The sequence below is a fragment of the Oncorhynchus nerka genome, linkage group LG2, assembly GCF_034236695.1.
Source record: "Oncorhynchus nerka isolate Pitt River linkage group LG2, Oner_Uvic_2.0, whole genome shotgun sequence".
Taxonomy (NCBI): Eukaryota; Metazoa; Chordata; class Actinopteri; order Salmoniformes; family Salmonidae; genus Oncorhynchus; species Oncorhynchus nerka.
The window spans coordinates 18,946,026-18,973,348 of record NC_088397.1 but is presented as its reverse complement, the minus strand read 5'-3'; the positions used below and the strand labels follow the sequence as shown (position 1 = coordinate 18,973,348).

The 27,323-nt window shown below is 45.4% G+C and overlaps 1 protein-coding gene and 1 long non-coding RNA gene across 3 annotated transcripts; one reads left to right on the top strand and one right to left on the bottom strand.

Moving 5' to 3' along the window:
• LOC115132199 (probable ubiquitin carboxyl-terminal hydrolase FAF-X) lies at window positions 1–27,323 on the top strand. 2 transcript variants are annotated; one of them, XM_029664552.2, is made up of 42 exons: window positions 1–180; window positions 3,464–3,721; window positions 4,264–4,501; window positions 4,610–4,722; window positions 4,824–5,042; window positions 5,188–5,303; window positions 5,385–5,636; window positions 6,024–6,162; window positions 6,356–6,508; window positions 6,720–7,031; window positions 7,217–7,353; window positions 7,480–7,704; window positions 7,862–7,975; window positions 8,146–8,374; window positions 9,018–9,325; window positions 9,463–9,703; window positions 9,896–10,045; window positions 10,133–10,253; window positions 10,432–10,562; window positions 10,672–10,950; window positions 11,181–11,306; window positions 11,417–11,575; window positions 11,711–11,877; window positions 12,155–12,263; window positions 12,481–12,627; window positions 12,769–12,915; window positions 13,043–13,250; window positions 14,539–14,759; window positions 15,010–15,206; window positions 15,353–15,526; window positions 19,423–19,564; window positions 19,705–19,908; window positions 20,092–20,538; window positions 20,672–20,940; window positions 21,088–21,313; window positions 23,036–23,165; window positions 23,259–23,444; window positions 23,643–23,863; window positions 23,944–24,189; window positions 24,384–24,605; window positions 24,715–24,816; window positions 24,913–27,323. In XM_029664552.2, the coding sequence occupies exons 2-42, from the start codon at window positions 3,623–3,625 to the stop codon at window positions 25,072–25,074; spliced, it is 7,788 nt and encodes a 2,595-aa protein (XP_029520412.1). In that variant the 5' UTR covers window positions 1–180; window positions 3,464–3,622; the 3' UTR covers window positions 25,075–27,323. The 2 variants fall into 2 exon arrangements, with proteins under 2 accessions (XP_029520412.1, XP_029520434.1); XM_029664574.2 differs by having other exon boundaries at window positions 2–180; window positions 24,384–24,596.
• LOC115132213 (uncharacterized) lies at window positions 1,134–1,907 on the bottom strand. Its single transcript, XR_003864041.2, has 2 exons — window positions 1,495–1,907; window positions 1,134–1,401 (listed from the first exon to the last, which is right to left on the bottom strand). It is a non-coding gene; the product is annotated as an uncharacterized LOC115132213 (long non-coding RNA).

Genomic DNA, 27,323 nt, shown 5'->3' with positions numbered 1-27,323 from the left:
GACGCAGGAAAAACACCCAAGTGCAGACAAAAAAATAAGCAAGGAAGAGAGATCATATTAGCAGATCTGGATGCATGCATGAAAATATTATGTAACACACGTTGACACTTAGCGAAACCCAGAATAGAACGATTCATAGACAGGACAAGTCAACTCAAGGAAGTTCCATCAAATTTTGGGGTAAGTAACATTGGGTAGCTAGCAACAATGGTGCTAACTGGCTAGTATAGCTAGATAACATTTCTGAGTAATCATTAACAATGAAACGTTATAGCTGTCTAGCTTCGAGGTGTAACGTTACACATATGCTTTTCATTAGATACAGAGGAGAGAGTAATAGCAAGCAAGGTGTCTGACATCGACAGAATGAATGCTGAAATGCCGGTTTGTTTCTGTATGTAACGTTGGCTAGTTAAGTTAGCTATTATTTTTGGCTGTGGCAAAATGGCTGACGTTTCCCATACCAACCTGTTAATTGTTTGGATTTTGAAATATAACGGTTTCCACATAGCTAGTTCAAGGTCAGTCTCAACCAGACAAGATGTTGGCTAACTTCTTGGACTAGTGGTGTTGACAGATATGGGCTGGTGTTTGATCAACAACCTACCAATGCACACAGACTGTTGATTGTTGTGGCGACGGCAGCGCCATTAGCGAACGTTAACTAGCATGTTAGCGCTACTACCGATGTTGAGTAAGGAGAAGGCCCTTGCAATGCTTGTCAGTAGCTAGCTAACTAACGTCACGGGCCTTGTCTAACGTTATGCATTAGTTATCGTCCAGACTCCTGTTGCATGAAGTTCTTTTCACATCAATTAACCGTGTTCCAGGCAGTGTTTGCAGGCTTGTTATTTTCGCATTGTTTGAAATATTTGGCTAATGTTACGCAATCTAGCAAGTGTAGTTAGCTACTGGCTAGTTAGCGGTCTCTCATATTTAGAATACACCATACAATGTAACAGCGACACTTATTTTGAGATTGAGTTGTTTGCTGTAACTAAATCAAGTTTTCCTTATACTCCATTCCCCAAGTAACTTTATTTAATTAGCTGTACAATGTTACTCAATGACGTGTCCTCATAGAAAGAGATTCTGGTGAGGAAAGCGGATCGTGATAAGAATGATTAGCAAGCCTAGGACCAAGTACATTTTTATTCACACACATCATGCAAGCAACCTTCTCATTTGTCGTAACATAATGTTTTCCTTTGTGCCAAGCTCCTTGTAAACCAACGGCTGTCACAAGAAATGTCAAAATATCTTGACATGCCTGTCTGCATCAAACTGTCTCCAGAACAGAAACTGAAGGTGGAGCCAAGGGTAGTCTTGAAAATCCGACCCTAGTTGCCTCTGCCTAGTGTCGGTTTTTGAGGCTAGCCAAGGAGGGGGCTGGCATTGGATCTATTGACAAAGATTAGATTTGAGTTATTTGCAAGCAAGGCATTGTCAATAAAAGTAATTGTTGCCGATTTTGAGGCCTGGTAATATGCTTACTTTGTGCATTTCCGGATACAAATGACTTAATTTCACCTGAAAGTTCTGCGTTTCCTCAGTCATGACCTAGCTATGCTCACTTCAAGTTTTACTCAAGTCAGCAAAACTAAGCCTTGACCATGATGACCTGAATAGTTGTCGTATACTAGCTGTGTATACACACTGCCATGGCAGCTGTGCCAGCTGGAATTACTATATTTTCAGCACCCCCCCCCAGAAGTTCTCATTTTAGTTTTAACCCTAAACTTGCACCACTGATTCAGTTATTCAACTAATCATAACACATTTGACTAATTAAATCAGGTGTGCCGGTTTATGGTTAGAACACAAATGTGGAACGTCTGGGGGTGCTGAGGAGAGGGTTGGGGAAACCCTGGTTTATGGCCCGGTCAGGTGCTTTCTCAAGACTCAAGGTTTCTTTTCATCTGAATGGTTCCTCAACTGTTCTTGCTCCTTGGGTCATTGATTCCGATTGGCTTGTCAACTTCCATTCACACTGTAGCTGTCAGCTGTAGCCTACTCCTGCCGGCTTGCCTGATGATGCTTGAGGTAGAAGTCGGCCCAAACCACAGATCTAGGATCAGATTCCGATTCCCTAATACTAACCTCTTCCATTAGATGGAAGCGGATACATCTGAAGACAGGAAACTGAAGACAGCCAATAATAAACCTGTAAACTGAGCCCAGAGGATCGTAACTCAGCTGGAGACTGTCTTAATGTGTCTCAAGACTTCCAGTGTCTCACAACTAGACACACAGACCTTTCCTACCCAGAAACCCTATCCCCTAATCTTAATGTTCCCTCATAGGCACTTGAGTGGATTGAAGGAGCCTGAGGCCCTAAACCTATCTCTTCCATCCTGACTCATAGTGATTTAAGATGTTTTGCTTTGTCACTCTGCTGTTGTGTAAGGTCAATATTCTACACACTCTCTCCAGTCCTCCAGTACCCCTCAACATCACACATTTGTCTTATAGGCTTGGACAAAAAACCCTGATTCAACTCATTGAGGGCTTGATGATTAGTTGACAAGTTGATTCAGGTGTGCTTGTCTGGGGCTCCAACGAAAATGTGTGCTGTTGGGGCTACTGGAGGACTGGAGTTGGGAAACATTTACAGTACTGGGACACATTGTTGGACTACCACAACTTTATGTCAGTGGCACTAGCAGCCAAGCATAGATGGCCTGATTTCAATCCAATATGCTATTATTAATCATTTTGGGCAATTATTAAGAATACATTGTTTGTCAGTAAGCGCACAATGGCTTGTTCTCCTTGTTCAATTGTTCTTGTTTAGTTATTGTATTAGGCTTGGCTAATATAGCCAGGTGATATCTTGAAACCTCAATATCCCATGCATGTTTTGCTGTAGTGAGACGTGTGTAACCTAGGGGCTGCAGTTAGTTGGGGTAGGGTTAGGCTAGGGTCATGCTCTGTGTGACCAATCAACAGTTTGTCAGTAGCTGTATACTGTCTTGCACAGTCTAGATATCTCTGAACCAGTTCGACAGAGACTATTAATAGGCCAGTGTGGTGCATGGTTGATAGTCCTGTGCTGTCTGCAACTGGAAATAGGAGAGTTGATGGCAGTGGGGGGGGCTTCTGTCTGTTGGTATTGGGGCTAGTGTGTGTGTCTGTCTGTCTGTATGTAATAATTCCACCCCGTTGTCAAGCATGCGTAAATAGCATTTTAATGTCTAGACCCAGATTGTGGCAGAGTGAGAGTCATTTGAATTGGTCTCGCTTAGTTGAAGACTCCTGTCTTGCAAACATACTGTGGAATCATGGCCTTTGGATGTTGTTTCGCAGCTATTTTTACATCTCAAGAGTGGTCTGAAGTTGTCCATGTGATGTTCACTACATTGTACACAGATTAGCTGAAATGCACATGCCTCAGTCCCAAATGCATGTGAAAAAATGGGGCATCAACCATTCTAAATCTCTCTCCCCTGTCTCTGTCCCACAGGTTCTGCGATGGTTTCTGCAACCCTCCCTGAGCCTCAGCAGCCGGAGCGTTCCCTCTCAGCCGGCCTCTGGTTCTCCTTTCCTACCCAGGCAGTGATTCCCCCCCAGGCCAGGGCCTCCTAAAGCGGACAAGACTGCCAAGATCTGCCCTGTGTCGATCATGACGGTCACCACGCGTGGCTCCCCCGTGGGGGGAAATGATAGCCAGGGCCAGGCACCTGCTGATTCTCAGAGCCAGCCCCCACCCACACAGGCCCAGGTGAGTGTCGGGGTGACGTGTGTCTATCTATGGATAGTTCCCCAATTATCAGTGAACAAGGTTACCCGCATATCAACTGTATGTCTGCGTGAAGTTGACTGACTAATATGGAGCGATCTGCAATGCCATATGCTTTAGTACTTACTTACTTAGGCCCATCGCCCCATGAGGAGCACAGGACAGTAGTAGACGTTCATCTTTAGTATGAAACGGCATGAGTCATGTTGAGGCCACAGCTGGATGTTCTCCAATGAGAGAAGCTCTTTGTAATTTAAGAGTTTCTGAGCTGTGGACAGGATCACTGATGTAAGCCTAATTACTGTCACATAATTGAATAAGCTTTATTTATAATCTAATGTTTTTTAAATGAATTTAGTCCCTCATGCTCGATGAATTGTGTTTGTTTGACTTTGTGCTTCCTGTGAAGTTCCAAGGCTTAATTACCTACCTTCCTCACTGTGTGTGTGTGTTTCTGACTAGCGTTTACCTCTTTTAATCAGCGTCTGTAGTATGCTTGCTATTAATGTGTGTGCGCGTTGCAGGCGGTGTCCCCCAACCCGTCGACCACGGAGCCGTCTCCTGTGAGCCCACCGGCGGTGGAGGAGGAGCAGGGCCAAGGAGACTCTGCCCCTGCTCTGGAGGAGGAGGAGCCTGCCTTCCCTCACACTGACCTGGCCAAGCTGGACGACATGATCAACAGGCCCCGATGGGTAGTCCCAGTCCTGCCAAAGGGGGAATTAGAAGTTCTACTTGAAGCTGCTATAGACTTATGTAAAAAAGGTGTGTCCGTCATCGTATACAATATACATCCATATAGGACATCTTTTTCATTTGTCTTCTATTGATCTCTCTTTGTTTTCTGCCTTTAATCGTTGCCTCTTTCTGCAGGGCTTGATGTGAAGTGTGAGGCGTGCCAGAGGTTTTTCAGGGACGGCCTGACCATCTCCTTCACTAAGATCCTCACAGACGAGGCTGTCAGCGGGTGGAAGTTTGAGATCCATGTAAGGGCCTCGTGTGTGTGTGTGTGTGTGTGTGTGTATATGTGTGCGCACACACTAGCACTTCCTGTTTGAACTACAGCTGATTGTCCTTCCTTCCACAGAGGTGTATCATCACCAACACACACCGGCTGGTGGAGCTGTGTGTGACCAAGCTTCCTCAGGACTGGTTCCCCTTACTGGAGCTACTGGCCACAGCCACCAACCCCCACTGCAAGTTCCACATCTACAACGGCACGCGGCCCTCTGAGACCATCCCCGCCGGGGCCACGCTGGCCGACGACGAGCTCTTCGCCCGCCCACCTGACCCTCGCTCACCCAAGGTAGGCCCCAACTTGCCCTCGCTCACTCAGGATTCCTCGCTTGATACAGTATATCCAAGTTTGCAGCATGAATAAAGCTGTCGTCAGTGATTAGCCATTCATTGTTTTCTCTCCATCTCTCCCTCTCTCTCTCTCTCTCTCTCAGGGCTGGTTGGTGGACCTGATTAATAAGTTTGGCACGCTGAACGGGTTTCAGACTCTACACGACCGCTTCATGAGCGGACAGGCACTCAACGTACAGATCATCGCTGCCCTCATCAAGTATGTTAGCACAGATGGACCAATGTAAGGGACTTGTAAGGGACGTGTGCGTGTCCTAACCCGTGTATGTCTTCCCTCCAGGCCGTTCGGACAGTGCTATGAGTTCCTGACCTTGCACACAGTGAAGAAGTACTTCCTGCCAGTGATCGAGATGGTTCCTCAGTTCCTGGAGAATCTGACGGACGAGGAGCTGAAGAAGGAGGCCAAGAACGAGGCCAAGAACGATGCCCTGTCCATGATCATCAAGTCCCTGAAAAACCTGGCCTCCAGGGTGCCCGGTCAGGAGGAGACCGTCAAGAACTTGGAGATATTTAGGTTGAAAATGATCCTTAGGTGAGATTCCTTCAGTTGTTTTCTTTTTAGGTTGTTATTGTATAGAATTAAAACTGTCACATTGGGGTTTGAGCACCTCGTATGATGAGTGTTTTGGACAGTCAACTGCTGTTTTATTATTAAGGGAAAACTCCACCCAAAAACTATATTTTGGTATTTCTTTCATTAGTCCATTGTTCACATAGTCCCAAACTTGTTTGCTAACATGCACATTTTTTTTCAAGATGTATAACTTTCAAAATACAGCTGGTATTTTTCTGACATGCAAAACATTTTGGGACTCTGTCAACAATGGACTAATGAAACAAATACCAAAAGATAGCTTTTGGGTGGAATTTTTCTTTTCGATAAGATGGTTAGGCTTTTAATTTGTTGATTGGTCCCCAGGTTATTGCAGATTTCCTCATTCAACGGCAAGATGAATGCCCTGAACGAGGTCAACAAGGTCATCTCCAGTGTGTCCTACTACACGCATCGGCATGGCAACCCCGAGGAGGAGGAGTGGCTGACGGCAGAACGCATGGCGGTGAGTCACCTAGCCCTTAACAGTTACTCCTTATGAATGGTAATGGGCTGGATTTGTATAGCGCTTTTAAATTGCTCGTCAGAGTTTAATAGTCAATTCCAGTTCAATTCCCGTCAGTCGAATTGGACATGGAATTTCTCCACAGGAATGCAAATCTATGCCTGACGTTTGTCTTTCTCTCCCTTTCTCTCAGGAGTGGATCCAGCAGAACCACATCCTGTCCATCGTGCTGAGGGACAGCCTCCACCAGCCTCAGTACGTAGAGAAACTAGAGAAGATACTCCGCTTCGTCATCAAGGAGAAAGCCCTCACCATGCAGGACCTGGACAACATCTGGGCAGCGCAGGTACTGAGTTAAACGTGTCATGGGAAAATGGGTCTCAGCAATATGGGGATATGGGAATTTTAATGTAATTCCTATTCATTGAACCTATACAGGTTATTCTCATTTGTGAAAAATATATATTTTGCTAGAGAGACCATTTCCTTTATGGGTAGGGGAAGGGGTTGTTTTTAGAACCATGCCTAAGTGTCTTCTGTGTCTGTTTCTATGTCAGGCTGGTAAGCACGAAGCCATAGTGAAGAATGTCCATGACCTTCTGGCCAAACTGGCCTGGGACTTCTCTCCAGAGCAGCTCGACCATCTCTTTGATTGCTTCAAGGAGAGTTGGACGAATGCGAGTAAGAAGCAGCGTGAGAAGCTGCTGGAGCTGATCCGTCGTCTGGCGGAGGACGATAAGGATGGAGTGATGGCCCACAAGGTGCTCAACCTGCTGTGGAACCTGGCTCACAGTGACGACGTCCCCGTGGACATCATGGACCAGGCCCTCAGCGCACACATCAAGATACTGGACTACAGCTGCTCTCAGGTAAAACTACTGTTACTGCTACTGGGTTGTATTCATTAGGCACCAAATGGAAAAAAAACAGACTGAAACTGGGACACGCTACCTAAGCTTGTCAAATGAGAATATCTTGTTTTCTGTTGCATAATGTTTTGCTACGATGGTCCCTAATGACTAGGACCCTGCTCTGTGCTTCTGTGTTCCAACAGGACAGAGACACCCAGAAGATCCAGTGGATAGACCGCTTCATCGAGGAGCTGCGCACCAACGACAAGTGGGTCATACCAGCCCTGAAGCAGATCAGAGAGATCTGCAGCCTGTTTGGGGAAGCTCCTCAGAACCTCAGGTAACGAAAGACTCTCTCCACCTTCCTGTCTCTCTCGCTCTCTCATCTCATCTCCTTTTCCCATTGAGTCATAGCTTGTGATGAAATATTACATTTCTCTCCTTCCCTTTCCTCTTCCCCATACAGTCAGACCCAGAGGAGTCCTCATGTGTTCTATCGTCATGACCTGATCAACCAGCTGCAGCACAACCATGCCCTGGTCACTCTGGTGGCTGAGAACCTGTCTGCCTACATGGAGACCATGAGACCGTTCTCCAAAGCTGAACACGCAGACTTTGACCCTCAGACGGTCAGAGTGGGAAGTCGCTACAGTCATGTTCAGGAGGTCCAGGAGAGGCTCAACTTCCTGAGGTAAGACAGGCGGCTGTCTACAGGTATCTCAGGATGAAAACAATGACCCGTGACTGCTTTTCTGGGCGGCGAGGCATTTCTCAGTCTGTGGGAATGAAAGTGGCCGTTCTGAGTCGTCTGTTAGTGTCTAACTGCTTTGAACCATCTTGTTCTCCAGGTTCCTGTTGAAGGACGGACAGTTGTGGCTATGTGCTCCTCAGGCCAAGCAGATCTGGAGGTGTCTGGCTGAGAGCGCTGTCTTCCTGTGTGACCGGGAGGCGTGCTTCAAATGGTACGTACACATTTGTTTAGACCAGCCTTGTATATTATATTAAATATGATTTCCCTTTTGAATTATTCCAGGTTAGTTCAACTCAAATGTTATTGGTAGCACTTCACTTAATTTGTTATAAGCAAGTATGAGCCTTTATACTGTCTTTATACTGTCTATTCCAACTCTAGGTACTCTAAGCTAATGGGAGATGAGCCAGACCTGGACCCGGACATCAACAAGGACTTCTTTGAGAACAATGTTCTGCAGCTGGACCCGTCCCTGCTCACGGAGAACGGCATGAAGTGCTTCGAGAGGTTCTTCAAGGCTGTCAACTGCCGCGAGGGCAAACTGGTGGCCAAACGCAGGGCCTACATGATGGATGACCTGGAGCTCATAGGACTGGACTACCTCTGGAGGGTGAGTGTTAAACAGCTTATCAATGTTCTAAAGCTATCTGAACATACTGTAAAACCTGGAGCTCATAGGACTGGACTACCTCTGGCGGGTGAGTGTTAAACAGTTTATCAATGTTCTAAAGCTTTCTGAACATACTGTAAAACCTGGAGCTCATAGGACTGGACTACCTCTGGCGGGTGAGTGTTAAACAGTTTATCAATGTTCTAAAGCTATCTGAACATACTGTAAAACCTGGAGCTCATAGGACTGGACTACCTCTGGAGGGTGAGTGTTAAACAGCTTATCAATGTTCTAAAGCTTTCTGAACATACTGTAAAACCTGGAGTTCATAGGACTGGACTACCTCTGGAGGGTGAGTGTTAAACAGCTTATCAATGTTCTAAAGCTTTCTGAACATACTGTAAAACCTGGAGTTCATAGGACTGGACTACCTCTGGAGGGTGAGTGTTAAACAGCTTATCAATGTTCTAAAGCTTTCTGAACATACTATAAAACCTGGAGCTCATAGGACTGGACTACCTTGGGAGGCATTTGAGTTAAACTCCTCTTATCGCTGTTATAAGCTTTTATAGACAACAGTCTGGTTCCTGGATTAAGCCTGGAGGAGGAGAGTGCGCAAAACAGCTTTGCATTGTTCTACCAGGTGGTGATCCAGGGTACTGATGACATCGCCAGCCGAGCCATCGACCTGCTGAAGGAGATCTACACCAACCTGGGGCCCAAGCTGCAGGTCAACCAGGTGGAGATCCACGAGGACTTCATCCAGTTGTGTTTTGACCGTCTGAAGGCGTCGTACGACACGCTGTGTGTCCTGGACGGGGACAAGGACAGCATCAACTGTGCCCGGCAGGAGGCCATCCGCATGGTTCGCGTGCTCACCGTGCTCAAGGAGTACATCAACGAGTGTGACAGCGACTACCACGAGGAGAGGTCCATACTGCCCATGTCCAGGTAGGAGAGAGACTCACACACACACACACACACACAGACTCACACCAACACACACTTGTGAAAGCGAGGTCTAACTTAGTTTGTCAGAGTCTCAGTGCCAACATTTTGACAGACCGATCCCTCTTTCTCTCTCTCAGGGCGTTCCGGGGGAAGCACATCACGTTGATCGTGCGTTTCCCTAACCAGGGTCGTCAGGTGGATGACCTGGACATCTGGTCTCACACCAATGACACCATCGGTTCGGTGCGCCGTGGCATCCTCACACGCATTAAGGCCAACGCCACGCACACCAAGATAGAGCTCTTCATTGGCGGGGAGGTTGTCGACCCGGCGGATGACAGGAAGCTGATTGGACAGCTCAACCTCAAGGACAAAGCAGTGAGCTAGTCATTTCGTAATCAATGGCCCATGCATTGGTTTTGAATTAGGGCTTAGTTTCCGATGTGTTTAAATACAATTTTTCTCTCTCCTGGAATCACTAATCTACTGGGATTAGATGATGAAAGCACAGTGTATCTGTTAGCGTTTGGTTCAAATTGGTATATTGTGTTTGTGTGTGTGTGTATGTAGTTGATCACAGCCAAGCTGACCCAGGTGAGTGCCACCGTGCCCTCCAGTCCTGACAGCTCCTCAGACTCCTCCACTGCCTCGCCCAGTAACCACGGCAACCACTTCAGCGAAGGACCCAACCCAGAGGTGGAGGGCTGCCTGCCTGGAGTGGTAAGACAGACACACACACACACACCTTTCCTCACGTGAGAAATGTCAAGTGTGTCGTCTTCTCCTGAGTATCGTCTTCCTCTCTAGATCATGTCTCTCCACCTGCGCTACATCTCGTTCCTGTGGCAGGTAGCAGACCTGGGCTGTACCCTCAACATGCCTCTGCTGCGAGATGGAGCCAGGCTCCTCATGAAGCTTATGCCTCCAGGTACACTGTCTTTCTCTCTCACGCTCTCATTCTTTCTCATTATAGCTTGCTGTCCTTCTGTGGCCCCAAAACAGCATCTCTCATCCTTCCTCTGCGTCTCTCTCTCTCGCTCTCTCTCTTACTGTGGTTTGAAATGATTCGTCCTGACTGACTGATGTTCTGGTTGAGCTGTGTGTAGACAACGGTACCGTGGAGAACCTGCGCGCTATCTGTCTGGATCATGCCAAGCTGGGAGAGAACAGCCTGAGCCCCACACTGGACTCTCGCTTCTTTGGCCCCTCGCCCTCACAAGTCCTTTACCTCACTGAGGTTGGTAACACACACCACTGTGTGTGTGGTGGTTTACGTGATCGATTCATTATCCCTTACACTCTTCACATCCTCCTGCCACGTTTGATTGATTGAATTGATTCCCCAGGTGGTGTATGCGTTGCTGATGCCGGCCAGCGGCACCCTCGGTGAGGACGCCAGCGACTTCCAGTACAACTTCCTGAAGAGCGGCGGCCTCCCGCTCGTATTGAGCATGCTCACCAGGAACAACTTCCTGCCGTCGGCCGACATGGAGACGCGGCGGGGGGCGTACCTCAATGCCCTGAAGATTGCCAAGCTGCTGCTGACCGCCGTGGGGTTCGGACACGTCAAAGCTGTGGCCGAGGCCTGCCAGCCCGTAGTGGAGGGGACCAGCCCCGCATCACCAGTAAATAACTCTATTGTATTGCCGTTAAATTACCTCTGTAAATACGGGGAAAACCTTGTAGTACTACAGCTTAGACGAGTGCAGAACAATGAGAGTAGCAGGACCCTTGTTACCAGACCCCGAATGGACAGACCATGATCACCTCAAACATAACTTCACTGTGTATTTGAATGAGCTCAAATATGACTGGTGTTCTTAATCCACTGTCTTCTGTTTTTGTTCCTCTCCAGATCAACCAGGTGACCCACGACCAGGCCCTGGTCCTCCAGAGTGCTCTACAGAATATCCCGAACCCCGCCTCTGAGTGCATGCTCCGCAACGTGGCCATACGACTGGCCCAACAGATCTCTGACGAGGTGAGACGGCGCGTCTATTGAGACGAGTGCTTACACATGCGTTCAACCGGTTAACAAACGGCCAGTCAAAAAGAGTACGACCGTAAATGTCTGCTCACTTTTTTTGGCAGTCTCTGCCCCCGAACTCCCAGAACTTCTTCCAAGCATCCAAGTACATCCCAGACCTCTGTGTGATCCGGGCGGTGCAGAAGATCGTGTGGGCTTCAGGCTGTGGCACGGTACAGCTGGTCTTCAGCTCTAATGAAGAGATCAGTCAGATCTATGAGAAGGTAAAACCCTTTCTAAACTGAGATGGTGTGTGCTTGGTTCTTAAGGTGTGTATCGCAGACTTCTAGGGGTTTGTATGGAGAGTTTCTGTGTCTTCTATAAACTCACAGCGGTGTGTGTGTTCATCACCTCTACAGACGAACGCGGGTAAGGAGCCGGACGGGGAGGATGAGATGGTGTGCTGTGAGGCACTGGAGATCATGACCCTGTGTTTTGCCCTGCTGCCCACCGCTCTGGACACTCTCAGTAAGGAGAAGGCCTGGCAGACTTACATCATAGACCTGCTACTGCACTGCCACAGCAAGTATGTCTGCATCTGGCTGTTACTCTATGTCTGTGTTGTGGATCCGTTCATTCGGGGCATTTCCTGGACACAGACTAATCCTGGACTGAAAAGCATTTTCAATGATGGATTCTCCATTGAGTTTATTAGTAGGCATAAACTGTGTCGGGGAAACCGCCCCTTGGTGTTCAAACTTAATCTCACAAAAACAAGCCCATATAAAACTGTCATCTGACGATGTCAAAAGCACCTTTTGACGGTGAAAGGAACCTGTTGTCATCTTCCTGTCTGTCCCCAGGTCAGTTCGTCAGATGGCTCAGGAGCAGTTCTTCCTCATGGCCACTAGGTGCTGTATGGGACACAGACCCCTCCTATTCTTCATCACCCTCCTCTTCACCGTTTTAGGGGTGAGTATCCTTCCATCTCTTCACTGTCCCCTACTGACACAATAGTCATTCTTCGGCTCTGGGTAGAAGTTGCCCTTAAGGACAGACCTCGGATCAGTTTACCAGCTCTCAATCCCAGCCTTCATCATAAGAGGAGGAAATGTACAACACTGAAACTCTTCACCCCACTCCATTGGGACCCCTTGTTGTTGTAACACGTATCCTTCCTCTCCTCCAGAGCACGGCGAAGGAGAGGGCGAAGCACGCAGGGGACTACTTTACGCTGCTGAGGCACCTGCTGAACTACGCCTACAACAGCAACATCAACCTGCCCAACGCTGAGGCGCTGCTCAATAACGAGATCGACTGGCTCAAGAAGATCAGGGTATTGGACAAGAGAAATCTTTTCATTGTTAGAAAATGAAATGCAGTTTAATATGATGTAGTTTAGAGAAGACCTAAGATGGGCTTTCATATCTCTCATAAATATTACCGCTAAATGGCAGTTTGGTGTTTTTTCCACTAGGATGAGGTGAAGCGGACAGGAGAGACTGGGGTGGAGGAGACCATTCTAGAAGGTCACCTGGGGGTCACCAAGGAGCTGCTGGCCTTCCAGACACCAGAGAAGAAGTACTACATTGGCTGTGAGAAGGGTGGGGCCAACCTCATAAAGGTGGGTCATTGTGTTGTTTATGAAATCCAATATGTTTGCCAAATAGTTCACTCAATATAGCCACAGGACAAGCCACCATAAGATGATGCTTTGTCCATTCTGTTAATTCACCCCACTCTTTCTCCAGGAGTTGATAGATGACTTCATCTTCCCGGCGTCTATCGTGTACCTGCAGTACGTGAAGAGTGGGGAGTTCCCCACGGAGCAGGCCATCCCTGTCTGTAGCAGCCCCGCCTCCATCAACGCCGGCTTCGAGTTGCTGGTGGCTCTGCCGGTCGGCTGTGTCCGGAACCTCAAGCAGATCGTTGATACACTCACAGATATGTACTACCTAGGTATAACAACTATACACTCACAGATATGTACTACCTAGGTATAACAACTATGCACTCACAGATATGTACTACCTAGGTATAACAACTATACACTCACTGACATGTACTACCTAGGTACAACAACTATACACTCACAGACATGTACTACCTAGGTACAACAACTATACACTCACAGATATGTACTACCTAGGTACAACAACTATACACTCACAGATATGTACTACCTAGGTACAACAACTATACACTCACAGATATGTACTACCTAGGTACAACAACTATACACTCACAGATATGTACTACCTAGGTACAACAACTATACACTCACAGATATGTACTACCTAGGTACAACAACTATACACTCACAGATATGTACTACCTAGGTACAACAACTATACACTCACAGATATGTACTACCTAGGTACAACAACTATACACTCACAGATATGTACTACCTAGGTACAACAACTATACACTCACAGATATGTACTACCTAGGTACAACAACTATACACTCACAGATATGTACTACCTAGGTACAACAACTATGCACTCACAGATATGTACTACCTAGGTACAACAACTATACACTCACAGATATGTACTACCTAGGTACAACAACTATACACTCACAGATATGTACTACCTAGGTACAACAACTATACACTCACAGATATGTACTACCTAGGTACAACAACTATACACTCACAGATATGTACTACCTAGGTACAACAACTATACACTCACTGACATGTACTACCTAGGTATAACAACTATACACTCACTGACATGTACTACCTAGGTACAACAACTATACACTCACAGACATGTACTACCTAGGTACAACAACTATACACTCACATATATGTACTACCTAGGTACAACAACTATACACTCACAGACATGTACTACCTAGGTACAACAACTATACACTCACAGACATGTACTACCTAGGTACAACAACTATACACTCACAGACATGTACTACCTAGGTACAACAACTATACACTCACATATATGTACTACCTAGGTACAACAACTATACACTTACAGACATGTACTACCTAGGTACAACAACTATACACTCACAGACATGTACTACATAGTCACTTAATCTGTGATCATAATTCCTAATTATTATTTTTCTCACATATTCCTCTATCTATACTGGTAAATTATACCTCTCCTCAATGAATTATAAATGTTTTTCTGATATTCATTGTTGCGTTGATCATATATGTGGAATGGATAAACGTTGAACAACTCCCCCTCATTCTCTCCCTGTCTCTCAGGTTGTGAGGCTCTGACAGAGTGGGAATACCTCCCCCCAGTGGGGCCGCGGCCCACCAAAGGCTTTGTGGGGCTGAAGAACGCGGGGGCCACCTGCTACATGAACTCTGTCATCCAGCAGCTCTACATGATCCCGCCCATCCGTAACGGTGTCCTGGCCGTGGAGGGCACTGGCACCGACGTGGACGATGAACTGTCCGGGGACGAGAAGCAGGAGAACGAGGTGACCTGACTGACTGGGAATCAATCAAAACTGTATTCACTCTTCAGATTGAATAATTGCAAAATGACTTGCTTAAAGCTACAATCTGAGATGCTTTTTATGGCAGCCCAGCCCTTGGTATAGAGCGAAGGGACTAGGGAAATGAAATCCCTCATATTACCGAGTGTTTATGGATGTTGTGTAGCGGAACCAAGATGTACATTTTGAACTTAAATCATCCATCCAGTGTATTGTTACTTTCCCTCCTCAGACTAATGCCGACGGAACGGCGCGGGAGGAGGTGTTCGCCTACCAACACCAGTTTGACGACAAGCCCTCGCTGAGTAAGTCTGAGGACAGGAAGGAGTACAACATTGGGGTGCTACGCCACCTACAGGTCATCTTTGGTCACCTGGCCTCCTCCCGACTGCAGTACTACGTACCCCGAGGTTTCTGGAAACAGTTCAGGTGAGCTAACGATAGCAGGCTGAGGTAAAACAATGAAATGTCAAGGAATGTAGTGGTGTACAGATTACAAGCTATTTATTTTGAAACCAATTTCACACACGGTCTTGGAAGACTAAGAGCTATCTCTATCGATCTCTTTCCTGTAGGTTATGGGGTGAGCCGGTGAATCTGCGAGAGCAGCACGATGCCCTGGAGTTCTTCAACTCTTTAGTGGACAGTCTGGATGAGGCTCTGAAGGCCATGGGCCACTCCTCCATGCTCAGCAAGGTGCTGGGAGGCTCCTTTGCCGACCAGAAAATCTGCCGTGACTGCCCCCACAGGTGAGTTGTTTTCATCCATTTACTAACATTGGCAGAACCGAATGAACGACCACTCATCCTCCAGATATGCAAATATTCTAAAACCTGCATAAACAAAATATGTGCATTTTCCCACCAGTGTGGTATTCCCACCAAATGGACTTGTTTTGGAAAAAATCAGTGCGTGATGACGTAGTGCACACAATGTACTTTTTCGCATAACCTTTCTAGGGCAGGCTAGCGGAACCCCCTCGACAACATTAGGCTGAAAAGGCACCGCGCGAAATTCAAAAATATTTTTTAGAAATATGTAACTTTCACACATTAAGTCCAATACAGCAAATGAAAGATAAACATCTTGTTAATCTACCCATCGTGTCTGATTTCAAAAATGGTTTACAGCGAAAGCACAAAATATGATTATGTTAGATCACCGCCAAGTCAAAAAAAAAAACACAGCCATTTTTCCAGCAAAAGATAGGAGTCACAAAAAGCAGAAATACAGATAAAATGAATCACTAACCTTTGATCTTCATCAGATGACACTCATAGGACATCATGTTACACAATACATGTATGTTTTGTTCGATAATGTGCATATTTATATTCAAAAATCTCAGTTTACATTGGTGCGTTACGTGCAGTAATGTTTTGATTCCAAAACATCTGGTGATTTTGCAGAAATACTCATAATAAACATTGATAAAAGATACAAGTGTTATTCACAGAATTAAAGATAAACTTCTCCTTAATGCAACCTCTGTGTCAGATTTCAAAAAAACTTTACGGAAAAAGCATAATCTGAGAACGACGCTCAGAACCCAATCCAGCCAGAGAAATATCTGCCATTTTGGAGTCAACAGAAGTTAGAAACAAGTCAAACGATGTATGGAATCAATCTTTAGGATGTTTTTAACATAAAACATCAATAATGTTCCAACCGGATAATTCCTGTGTCTGAAGAAAAGCCATGGAAAGAGTGCTAACTCTGTCGGTAGCGCGCGTCACGAGCCTGAGACACTCTGCCAGACCACTGACTCAAACAGGTCTCATGAGCCCCTGCTTTATAGTAGAATCCTCATTCAAGTTTCTAAAGACGGTTGACATCTACTGGAAGCTGTAGGAAGTGCAACTTGACTCCATAGATACTGTGTATTCGGTAGGCCAAGCTTTGAAAAACTACAAACCTCAGATATCCCACTTCCTGGTTGGAGTTTTCTCAGGTTTTCGCCTGCCATATGAGTTCTGTTATACTCATAGACATCATTCAAACAGTTTTAGAAACTTCAGAGTGTTTTCTATCCAATACTAATAATAATATGCATATATTAGCATCTGGGACAGAGTAGGAGGCAGTTCACTCTGGGCATGCTATTCATCCAAAAGTGAAAATGCTGCCCCCTATCCCAAGAGAGAACTTCTCATGTATCGAATACAAATCTGAAGTGCAATGTTTCCATTGGATTTTCCACTCGACCATTAGTTTTGTCACAAACTGTTGTGGTAAATAGACAATGTGCCTACTCTGGTCTTGACATGTGCGCTCCAGCTAACAGCTCTGAGTCCGTGTGGGTCGGCTAGTCTACATGATGACATTATTCTGGAGAAGAGAGAATTTTTTTTTTTTTTTGTTAAACAGCAGTCATGTATTTACCATCTTGTCACCAGAATAAGACCCATGATATTTATTGGAAAGGAGTGTCAAGCTCATCACCTTTAATCTGTAGCCTAATAAACTGCATGGTTTCCTGAACCGTAGTGGGAGGACCCACACCGTGTCATCGCATGACTCAAAGTTTACTTCCATATTTACTTCCATATGATGATTATTATATAAATTTACGCAGTTCTCACATAATACATTTTTAACAAAGATCCCACCATGTTGAACGAACAAATGATCTATTTTGCCATTTATACAATTGTACTAAAACTAGCTGTCGTGATCAAAACAAATGTTTTTAAGTGTGTGTGTGTATATATGTATATGTATATATATGTATATATGTATGTATATGTATATATATGTGTGTGTATATATATGTGTGTGTATATATATATATATATATATACATACACACACACACACACACATATATACATATATATATATATATATATATATATATATATATATATATATATATGTGTATATATATGTGTGTGTGTATATACAGTGCCTTGCGAAAGCATTCGGCCCCCTTGAACTTTGCGACCTTTTGCCACATTTCAGGCTTCAAACATAAAGATATAAAACTGTATTTTTTTTGTGAAGAATCAACATGTGGGACACAATCATAAAGTGGAACGACATTTATTGGATATTTCAAACTTTTTTTAACAAATCAAAAACGGAAAAATTGGGCGTGCAAAATTATTCAGCCCCTTTATGCAGCAAACTCTCTCCAGAAGTTCAATGAGGATCTCTGAATGATCCAATGTTGACCTAAATGACTAATGATGATAAATACAATCCACCTGTGTGTAGTCAAGTCTCTGTATAAATGCACCTGCACTGTGATAGTCTCAGAGGTCCGTTAAAAGCGCAGAGAGCATCATGAAGAACAAGGAACACACCAGGCAGGTCCGAGATACTGTTGTGAAGAAGTTTAAAGCCGGATTTGGATACAAAAAGATTTCCCAAGCTTTAAACATCCCAAGGAGCACTGTGCAAGCGATAATATTGAAATGGAAGGAGTATCAGACCACTGCAAATCTACCAAGACCTGGCCGTCCCTCTAAACTTTCAGCTCATACAAGAAGACTGATCAGAGATGCAGCCAAGAGGCCCATGATCACTCTGGATGAACTGCAGAGATCTACAGCTGAGGTGGGAGACTCTGTCCATAGGACAACAATCAGTCGTATATTGCACAAATCTGGCCTTTATGGAAGAGCGGCAAGAAGAAAGCCATTTCTTAAAGATATCCATAAAAAGTGTCGTTTAAAGTTTCCACAAGCCACCTGGGAGACACACCAAACATGTGGAAGAAGGTGCTCTGGTCAGATGAAACCAAAATTGAACTTTTTGGCAACAATGCAAAACGTTATGTTTGGCGTAAAAGCAACACAGCTCATCACCCTGAACACACCATCCCCACTGTCAAACATGGTGGTGGCAGCATCATGGTTTGGGCCTGCTTTTCTTCAGCAGGGACAGGGAAGATGGTTAAAATTGATGGGAAGATGGATGGAGCCAAATACAGGACCATTCTGGAAGAAAACCTGATGGAGTCTGCAAAAGACCTGAGACTGGGACGGAGATTTGTCTTCCAACAAGACAATGATCCAAAACATAAAGCAAAATCTACAATGGAATGGTTCAAAAATAAACATATCCGGGTGTTTAGAATGGCCAAGTCAAAGTCCAGACCTGAATCCAATCGAGAATCTGTGGAAAGAACTGAAAACTGCTGTTCACAAATGCTCTCCATCCAACCTCACTGAGCTCGAGCTGTTTTGCAAGGAGGAATGGGAAAAAATGTCAGTCTCTCGATGTGCAAAACTGATAGAGACATACCCCAAGCGACTTACAGCTGTAATCGCAGCAAAAGGGGGTGCTACAAAGTATTAACTTAAGGGGGCTGAATAATTTTGCACGCCCAATTTTTCAGTTTTTGATTTGTTAAAAAAGTTTGAAATATCCAATAAATGTCGTTCCACTTCATGATTGTGTCCCACTTGTTGTTGATTCTTCACAAAAAAATACAGTTTTATATCTTTATGTTTGAAGCCTGAAATGTGGCAGAAGGTCGCAAAGTTCAAGGGGGCCAAATACTTTCGCAAGTATACGGTATGACTACTCTCAGAAATGTGGATGGAAACGTGGTTAGTGACACAAAATGGCACCACATAGTTCTCAGTTATCACAGGCATGAAATATAATAAGTGAAACTGTTCCACCATCTTGTTCCCAGGTATGAGTGTGAGGAGTCCTTCACCACGTTGAACGTGGACATCAGGAACCACCAGAACCTGCTGGACTCTATGGAGCAGTACGTCAAAGGAGACTTGCTGGAGGGAGCCAACGCATACCACTGTGAGAAGTGTAACAAGAAGGTACCTCACTCTTCTCCTGTCCTTCATCATTCCTGCTGAGTACTCAGTCCTTTGTTTTCACTCCATTGCAAAATAGCAGTGTCGATATGGATAGATACTTTAGGATGACATTTCTTACTGTTTTGTTTTATCCACTACAGGTGGACACAGTGAAGCGTCTGCTGATCAAGAAGCTTCCTCCAGTGCTGGCCATCCAGCTGAAAAGGTTTGACTACGACTGGGAGAGGGAGTGTGCCATCAAGTTTAACGACTACTTTGAGTTCCCCAGGGAGCTGGACATGGAGCCCTACACTGTGGCCGGGGTGGCAAAGCTGGAGGGAGATGACGGCAACCCGGAGAGCCAGGTAGATTACTTTTATATAAAATTTTATTTGTGTATTAGAGCTCTATAAATGTTTCACAAAGTTCTAAACAGAAACCATGGCCTGAACCCCAAAAGCGTAAACAGAAGCAGCATTGGCAAGGAAACTCATCATTAGTCCAAACATTGTCTGTACTCAGTCACTCCTCCCTCCTTTCCCTCTCAGATGATCATGCAGAACGAACCATCGGAACCTGACCCACCAGGCTGCAGTTCTAAGTACCGCCTGGTGGGGGTGCTGGTGCATTCGGGCCAGGCCAGCGGCGGCCACTACTACTCCTATATCAGCCAGCGAGACTGCGGCGCCGGCGGTAGCGCCGACAGCGGGCAGAAGGAGCGCTGGTACAAGTTTGACGACGGTGACGTGACGGAGTGCAAGATGGACGACGATGAGGAGATGAAGAGCCAGTGCTTCGGGGGGGAGTACATGGGAGAGGTGTTTGACCACATGATGAAGAAGATGTCCTACAGGAGGCAGAAGAGATGGTGGAACGCCTACATCCTGTTCTATGAGAGGATGGATGCGGCAGGGGGAGGGGCCGCAGTGGAGGCAGACGGAGAGCTGGCCAGGTGCATCTCAGAGCTGACTGTGTCTCCCACTACACCACGACAGGTGGGGATCAGGACTGTGTGTGCATTTGTTTGTGATAAAGTGCAGAGGCGAGAACCTGTGGGTGTGAATGAGTCTGTGTGTATGATGACGTAATGCTCATAACCGTACTAATGAATTCCCCCTCCCCTCCCAGGTGACGATGCCGGGGGCCATTGAATGCAGTGTGAGGAAGCAGAATGTCCAGTTCATGCACAGCCGTATGCAGTACAGCTTGGAGTACTTCCAGTTCGTCAAGAAGCTGCTGACCTGCAACAGCGTCTACCTCAACCCTCCCCCGGGTCAGGACCACCTGCTGCCAGAGGCAGAGGAGATAGCCATGATCAGCATCCAGCTAGCAGCTAGGTTCCTCTTCAGCACCGGGTTCCACACCAAGAAAGTAGTCCGGGGGCCCGCCGGTGACTGGTGAGTGGGTTGTCTGTGAGAGGGAGAAAGTGTGTGTTTTTCTTTATATTGTAAGACAGCCTTGTAACTCTCTTTCCCTCGTCTCTCTCCTTTTCCCTCTTTCTGTCTACTCTCCTCCCTCCCCCACCTTCTCTCCCTCTCTCTCAGGTATGACGCCCTGTGCATCCTGCTGCGCCACAGTAAGAACGTCCGCTGCTGGTTTGCCCACAACGTTCTGTTTGCGTACCCCACGCGCTTCTCTGAGTACCTGCTGGAGTGTCCCAGTGCCGAGGTCCGGGGGGCCTTCGCCAAACTCATCGTCTTCATCGCCCACTTCTCTCTGGCGGACGGGCCATGCCCCGTCCCCACCAGCTCCCCTGAGGGGTCCACACAGGTATGGAGGGAGAAAAGGGGGAGTGAGAGGTGGAGGGAAAGAGTAGAGAAAGTGTGTGATGTAATACTAATGACCATACTTGGTATTCACATCTCAAAACATACAAATGAACTTACCACAATCAATTTCAATAGTAAATTAGCAAAAATAGATAAGATTCTGCAACCATGGAGAAGTAAATACTTGTCTATTTATGGAAAAATCACATTGATTAACTCTGGTCCTATCACAGTTTACTTACTTACTAATGGCACTGCCTATTCCAGATGACTCGTTTTTAAAAATCATATGAGCAAATAATATTTCATTTTATTTGGAATGCTAAGCCAGACAAAGTTAAACGTACCTATTTATATAATGAATATCACTTTGGGGGGCTAAAATGATTTTAAATATTAAAGCTTTAGACCTCTCACTAAAAGCTTCACTTATGTATAAGTTATACTTAAACCCAAAATGGTTCTCCAGTAGATTAAGGCTCATCCTTTGTTAAAAAAATTACTTTTTGCCTTCATACAGATTACAAATTCTCATTTTTGATGAATTGAAAATAAAATTTTGTTTAAAGTATTGCCCTTTTGTTAAACAAGCCATACAAAGCTGGTTACAATTTCAGTTTTATCCTCCAGAAATGATAGAACAAATGTTATGGTTAAACACAAATATACTGATTATTTAAAAAAACAATACATTCTTTGTGGAAAAAATGTTTACATTTTTGTATTTATTAATGATATTATGATTAGAAACGGAAGAGTTATGTCACATATGCAGCTATCGAAAATATCTGGGAATATCTGCTCAATCTAAATTTACATCCACCTGATTGCAGCACTACCACAAAAATGGAGGCGGCGAGTGGAAAAGGGAGAAGGCAGGGAACTTGTTTGCCTGCCATATATTAAAGATACTAATTGGCTGAAAGGAACTGGCATAAATAGAAAAATATACCAGTTTCATTTCAGGACAAAAATGTTGCGCCATACAGGATGTAAATAAATGGAAAGAGATTTTCGATGTACCGATTCCATGGAAGATGGTTTATGAACTGGTACAAAAAACAACACTTGATTCAACACTTATTGTTTTTCAATTTAAATTATATAAAATTCTTTGCACCAACAGAATGCTATATATATGGGGTGTACAACAATCTCAGCTCTGTAGATTTTGCTGCAAAGAGACAAAATCAATAGATCATTTATTCTGGTATTGCCTCAATGTAGCTTGTTTCTGGTCACAGGTTCACGGAATGGTTAAAAAATCATAACGTGCCATTAAAATGAACCTTACAAATAGCAGCGTTTGGCGATTTGGAAAGCTGTAGTCACTAAATAATATACTCGTGGGAAAGGTTTTCATCTTTAGCTCACAATCTGTGGATACTATACGTTTTAGAAAGGTTCAATTATGTTAAAGAGCACAATTCAAAAATATATGGCACATGGAAACCAAACGAGGGAGGTCTATGGTGATAGGTGGGATGGGCTGAGAGTGGCTGAGGGGCGGGATTAAAGAGTTTATGGTTGGTAATGTATTATTGTTAGGTGACTGCTTTATATAAAAGTCCCATTGATGCTAAATGTATGTATGTATGTATGTATGTACATACATGTAGCAGAAAAGCTGTAAAAAATACAAAAATATATTTGGCCGACTGGGGCCAGAATGGTGTTTCAGAAATTAAAAAAATGACCTGTAACCTTTGACCTCCTGCATCAGGGCTGTGATAACCTGAGTCTGAGTGATCACCTGTTGAGGGCTGTGTTGAACCTGCTCAGGAGAGAGGTGTCAGAGCACGGCCGACACCTGCAGCAGTACTTCAACCTCTTCGTCATGTACGCCAACCTGGGTAAGACTACGTGCGTGTGCAGGAGAAACGCTGTTGGTTTGTTTCTTGCTGGAATAAAACATGGTTTCTCTTCCTCCCTCCCTCTCCCCCCAGGTCTGGCAGAGAAGACCCAGTTGTTGAAGCTGAGTGTCCCTGCTACCTTCATGCTGGTGGCTCTAGATGAGGGGCCTGGCCCTCCCATAAAGTACCAGTATGCAGAACTGACCAAGCTCTACGCTGTGGTCTCCCAGCTACTGCGTTGCTGTGACGTCTCAACACGCATGCAGTCGTCCATCAATGGTATGTTTCACTCTCTCTGTCACCGCCTTGTGGTTGCTGTCTCTTCTGCTCTCCTTTCTCTCTCGTTCTCTAATGGTTCCATTCTCTCTCTCGGGTTCACTGTCTGTCATTCTCTCTACTGTTTCTTTACTCTTATTTGCGTTCTTAGAATAAAGCGAAGTGTCCAAATAGATATAAATGTATCTCACTGTCCTCTAGGTAACCCGTCCCTGGCCAACCCGTACGGAGACGCCAACCTGACCACCCCCATCATGCCCCTGCAACAGCTGGTGTCAGAGATCCTCTTCGTTAGGACCAGCTATGTGAAGAAGATCATCGAGGACTGCAGCAACTCTGAGGAGACGGTCAAGCTGCTGCGCTTCAGCTGCTGGGAAAACCCCCAGTTCTCCTCTACTGTGCTGTCTGAGCTGCTCTGGCAGGTAAGAGGTTAACACGGATGACTCTCACTCACACATAGCGTTTTTGTTTCCCTCACCCGTCTACCTGTCTCGACCCCTAGGTGGCGTACTCCTACACGTATGAGCTGAGGCCTTACCTGGACCTGCTGCTGCAGATACTGCTGATAGAGGACTCCTGGCAGACCCACAGGATCCACAACGTGCTGAAGGGTATACCAGACGACAGGGACGGCCTGTTTGACACCATTCAGCGCTCTAAGAACCACTACCAGAAACGAGCCTACCAGTGTATCAAGTGCATGGTGGCTCTGTTCAGCAACTGTACTGTGGCCTACCAGATACTACAGGTAAACCATGACAGTAATAGACTAGATATGATATGGTAGTCACCTCTCTCTCCTCTCTGCCTACCAGATCAGTCATTTTAGAATGGTGTTTCAGATTTGTGCAATATGTTTGTGTCACGATATCTTGAATGGTGTGTATCAGGAATAGTTCTAATGTTAACACAGTTCTATTCGTCTCTCTGTTGTGCTCCCAGAGTAACGGGGACCTGAAGCGTAAGTGGACGTGGGCGGTGGAGTGGCTGGGGGACGAGCTGGAGAGGAGGCCCTACACAGGGAACCCCCAGTACACCTACAACAACTGGTCTCCCCCTGTCCAGAGCAACGAGACTTCCAACGGGTATTTCCTGGAGCGCTCGCATTCCGCACGCATGACCCTGGCCAAGGCCTGCGAACTTTGCCCCGAGGAGGTACGGAAGGTGTGTGCGCGTGGGATGGGTGTTTGCATGATTTGTCAGTCGGTGTGTGTGTGTGTGGTAATGTAACAGAGCTCTCCTTGACTGATTCCATTGTCTATATTTCATTCAGGAGCCAGATGATCAGGAGGCAACAGAAGATCACGACTCCTCCCCTCCCGAGGACACAGCGCTGTACCCCCATAACCCTGCTCCTGCCACGCAGTTTCAGCAGGTAACACACACACTTTATGGCACTGTCCCAGAATTGACAGAATGCTCATATTGATTGCTGACACCTCTTTCTCCCTGTTTCCATGTCTCTCTGCAGCAGAACAACCACCCCCACGCACAGCCCTATACGGGTCCGGCTGCCCAGCACATGAACACGCCCCAGCGGCCCCCACAGAGAGCACAGGAGAGCTGGGAGAGCACCACAGAGGAGGTGGGGCCCGTGGCGCTCCCGCCCGCTGTCCAGACGACAAAAGAGTAACAACACGACACGAGGGCAACCAAACCCCCTTAACCTGCAACTCACCTCACCAAATCTCTTTGAACACTAATATCACTCAATACCTTCAAGACACCCAGTTTATTGATTGATCAAACAGTCGATTTAAGACTAGACCCAGGCTGGAGCGCTCTCTTTTCTCCAGGAGGAACAGCGTCCTCTTTGTCACCTCTGACCCTTGACTCCTGCCCTCTGGATCGGGCCAATTAAGCTCTTCAAGTGTCTCTGTTTCTATCGTAGAATTGGAATTCTATGATTTCTAGAACTTTGAGTTGGAAGAGTCTCGTCCTTCTATTTCTCTCTGCCCCATGGAGACACGTCTCTGCTGACAGAGAAAAAACCATACCTCTGCAGGGTTGTGTGTACAGTGTTTTTGAGAAACATTGAGATGAAAGACGATGTGTGCAATGTGTGTACAGGAACTGAAACAAAATGGTGAAGGGAAGGGGTACATGTTAATGTTTTGGAATCGTTAAAACCTTCCTTCCCTCGACCTCCCTCCCAACCTACTGCAATGATGCAGCAAGGCTGTCCTGGATTGGCCCCTAATATGTGACTTCAAAACTGAAAAGGAAGACCAACGTCAAATCAAATGGGGAAAAGAATAAGCGTTTCTATTGTTTTCTCTGCTTTGTAGTCAATGCATGGAGGTGAGGTTTGGCCTTTCACTGGCTGACCGGGTCTTGGTTGATGCAGTCATCTGTTCCAACACTATACTATAGTAGGTTTCAAACGCCTCTCTCGCAGTGAGGACATGTTGAATAAAGAATTAAAACCAGTATCACCCTGTGTGCACCAGTTGACAATGGCAGGGGTGGGTGAAGGCTTGTTTAATCTCTGCTCACTTGAAGTGAAAATAACTGCTTCTCGGTTTTCTTACTTTTTTCCCTTCCACATTTTGTCCTACTTGAACACAGCTACAGTCTTACAAATGTCTGTCCGTTGAGAATAACATATGAAGCATTCTAAAGCAGGGTCATGATCTACAGTAACTGCTGGTAAACAAGCTAACTGACTCGCCCAGCGTTTCTGATTGTTCTTCTAGGATTGTATTTGCAATGAAAGTAGATGGCTGTGTTTCAGTTGGTAACATGAATCCGTGGTTGGTTGTAAATTGTTTTTTGTTTTACTAGGAGAATTGTCTGAAATGAGCAAAATCCCTGCAAAAAAAAGAAGCCCTTGATATGAAGAATCGTAGACTATTTTATTTGAATTTCCTAGATGTTGTTTTTGCTGATTTGAAAGGAAGTAGGAAGTAATTGAAGAGGAACTTTTTGGTCCATTTCTTAAAAAAACAACAACACTTTGTTAGTAATTGTTTTGAGTTCCATCTGCCCTGAACTGTTTTTGCTAACAATAGTTTTGGCCATGGTGTGATTGTGAATTCTGAGGCTACAGTTCACACTTCGAAGTTGTTGTTTTTGTCTGTACAGCAGTGTGCCCACTACCAAGAATACATGGAAAATGCAATCTTTACATTGTAGCGGTTTCATATTTCATCTATGGTACATTGTAAATACCTAATGCACGCAAAAAAAAAAATCATCAGGACATACAACGTGACAGTGACGAAACAATATCTAGTTGAGGGAATTTGCCAACAGTAAATGGCATTGCCCCAAGGGACTGAGTTAAAACTGCAATGGATTAGACACAAGATGTCTTCTAAAACTGTGGCCTATACAGACAAGCTGTGGAAGCGCAAGGTGATGAGGGAAACAGTCTCCCCGTTCCCCCCCTCCCCCATCCGAAAAGCATACTGGGGAGAAAAAAGGGGCAACCCGGGAACCTCCTGAGAGGACAAGACTATGGATGGTTCTAGATTAGGACCTAATGAGGGGGTGTGGTTAGAATGCTGTATGGACTGATGTCATCCTTCCAGGCCCTGCCCTAAAGCACTACAGGTCATCTCTCCTCTCACTTATTCCATCATTTTTTTTTAGACTGCAAGGTCTTACAGGTTTTGTTTATGTAGGCATTTTCTTTGTGTAAAGTGTTATTTCAGGATCAGATCTGCCTTATCTTGTTTGAATAATTCAGAAGTTTTTATTTTTTTGTGAAACATGCATGGATGGTTATTACCCCCCCCCCCCCCATCTGCCTTGGCGCACTCGACAAACACACCACACTGTAAAATTATACTTTAAGAAAAGGACAAATAAATGGTCTTTTGAATTATTATGCCCTGTATGCAAGGAGGAACCTACATTAAAAAAACAACTTTCATTTGT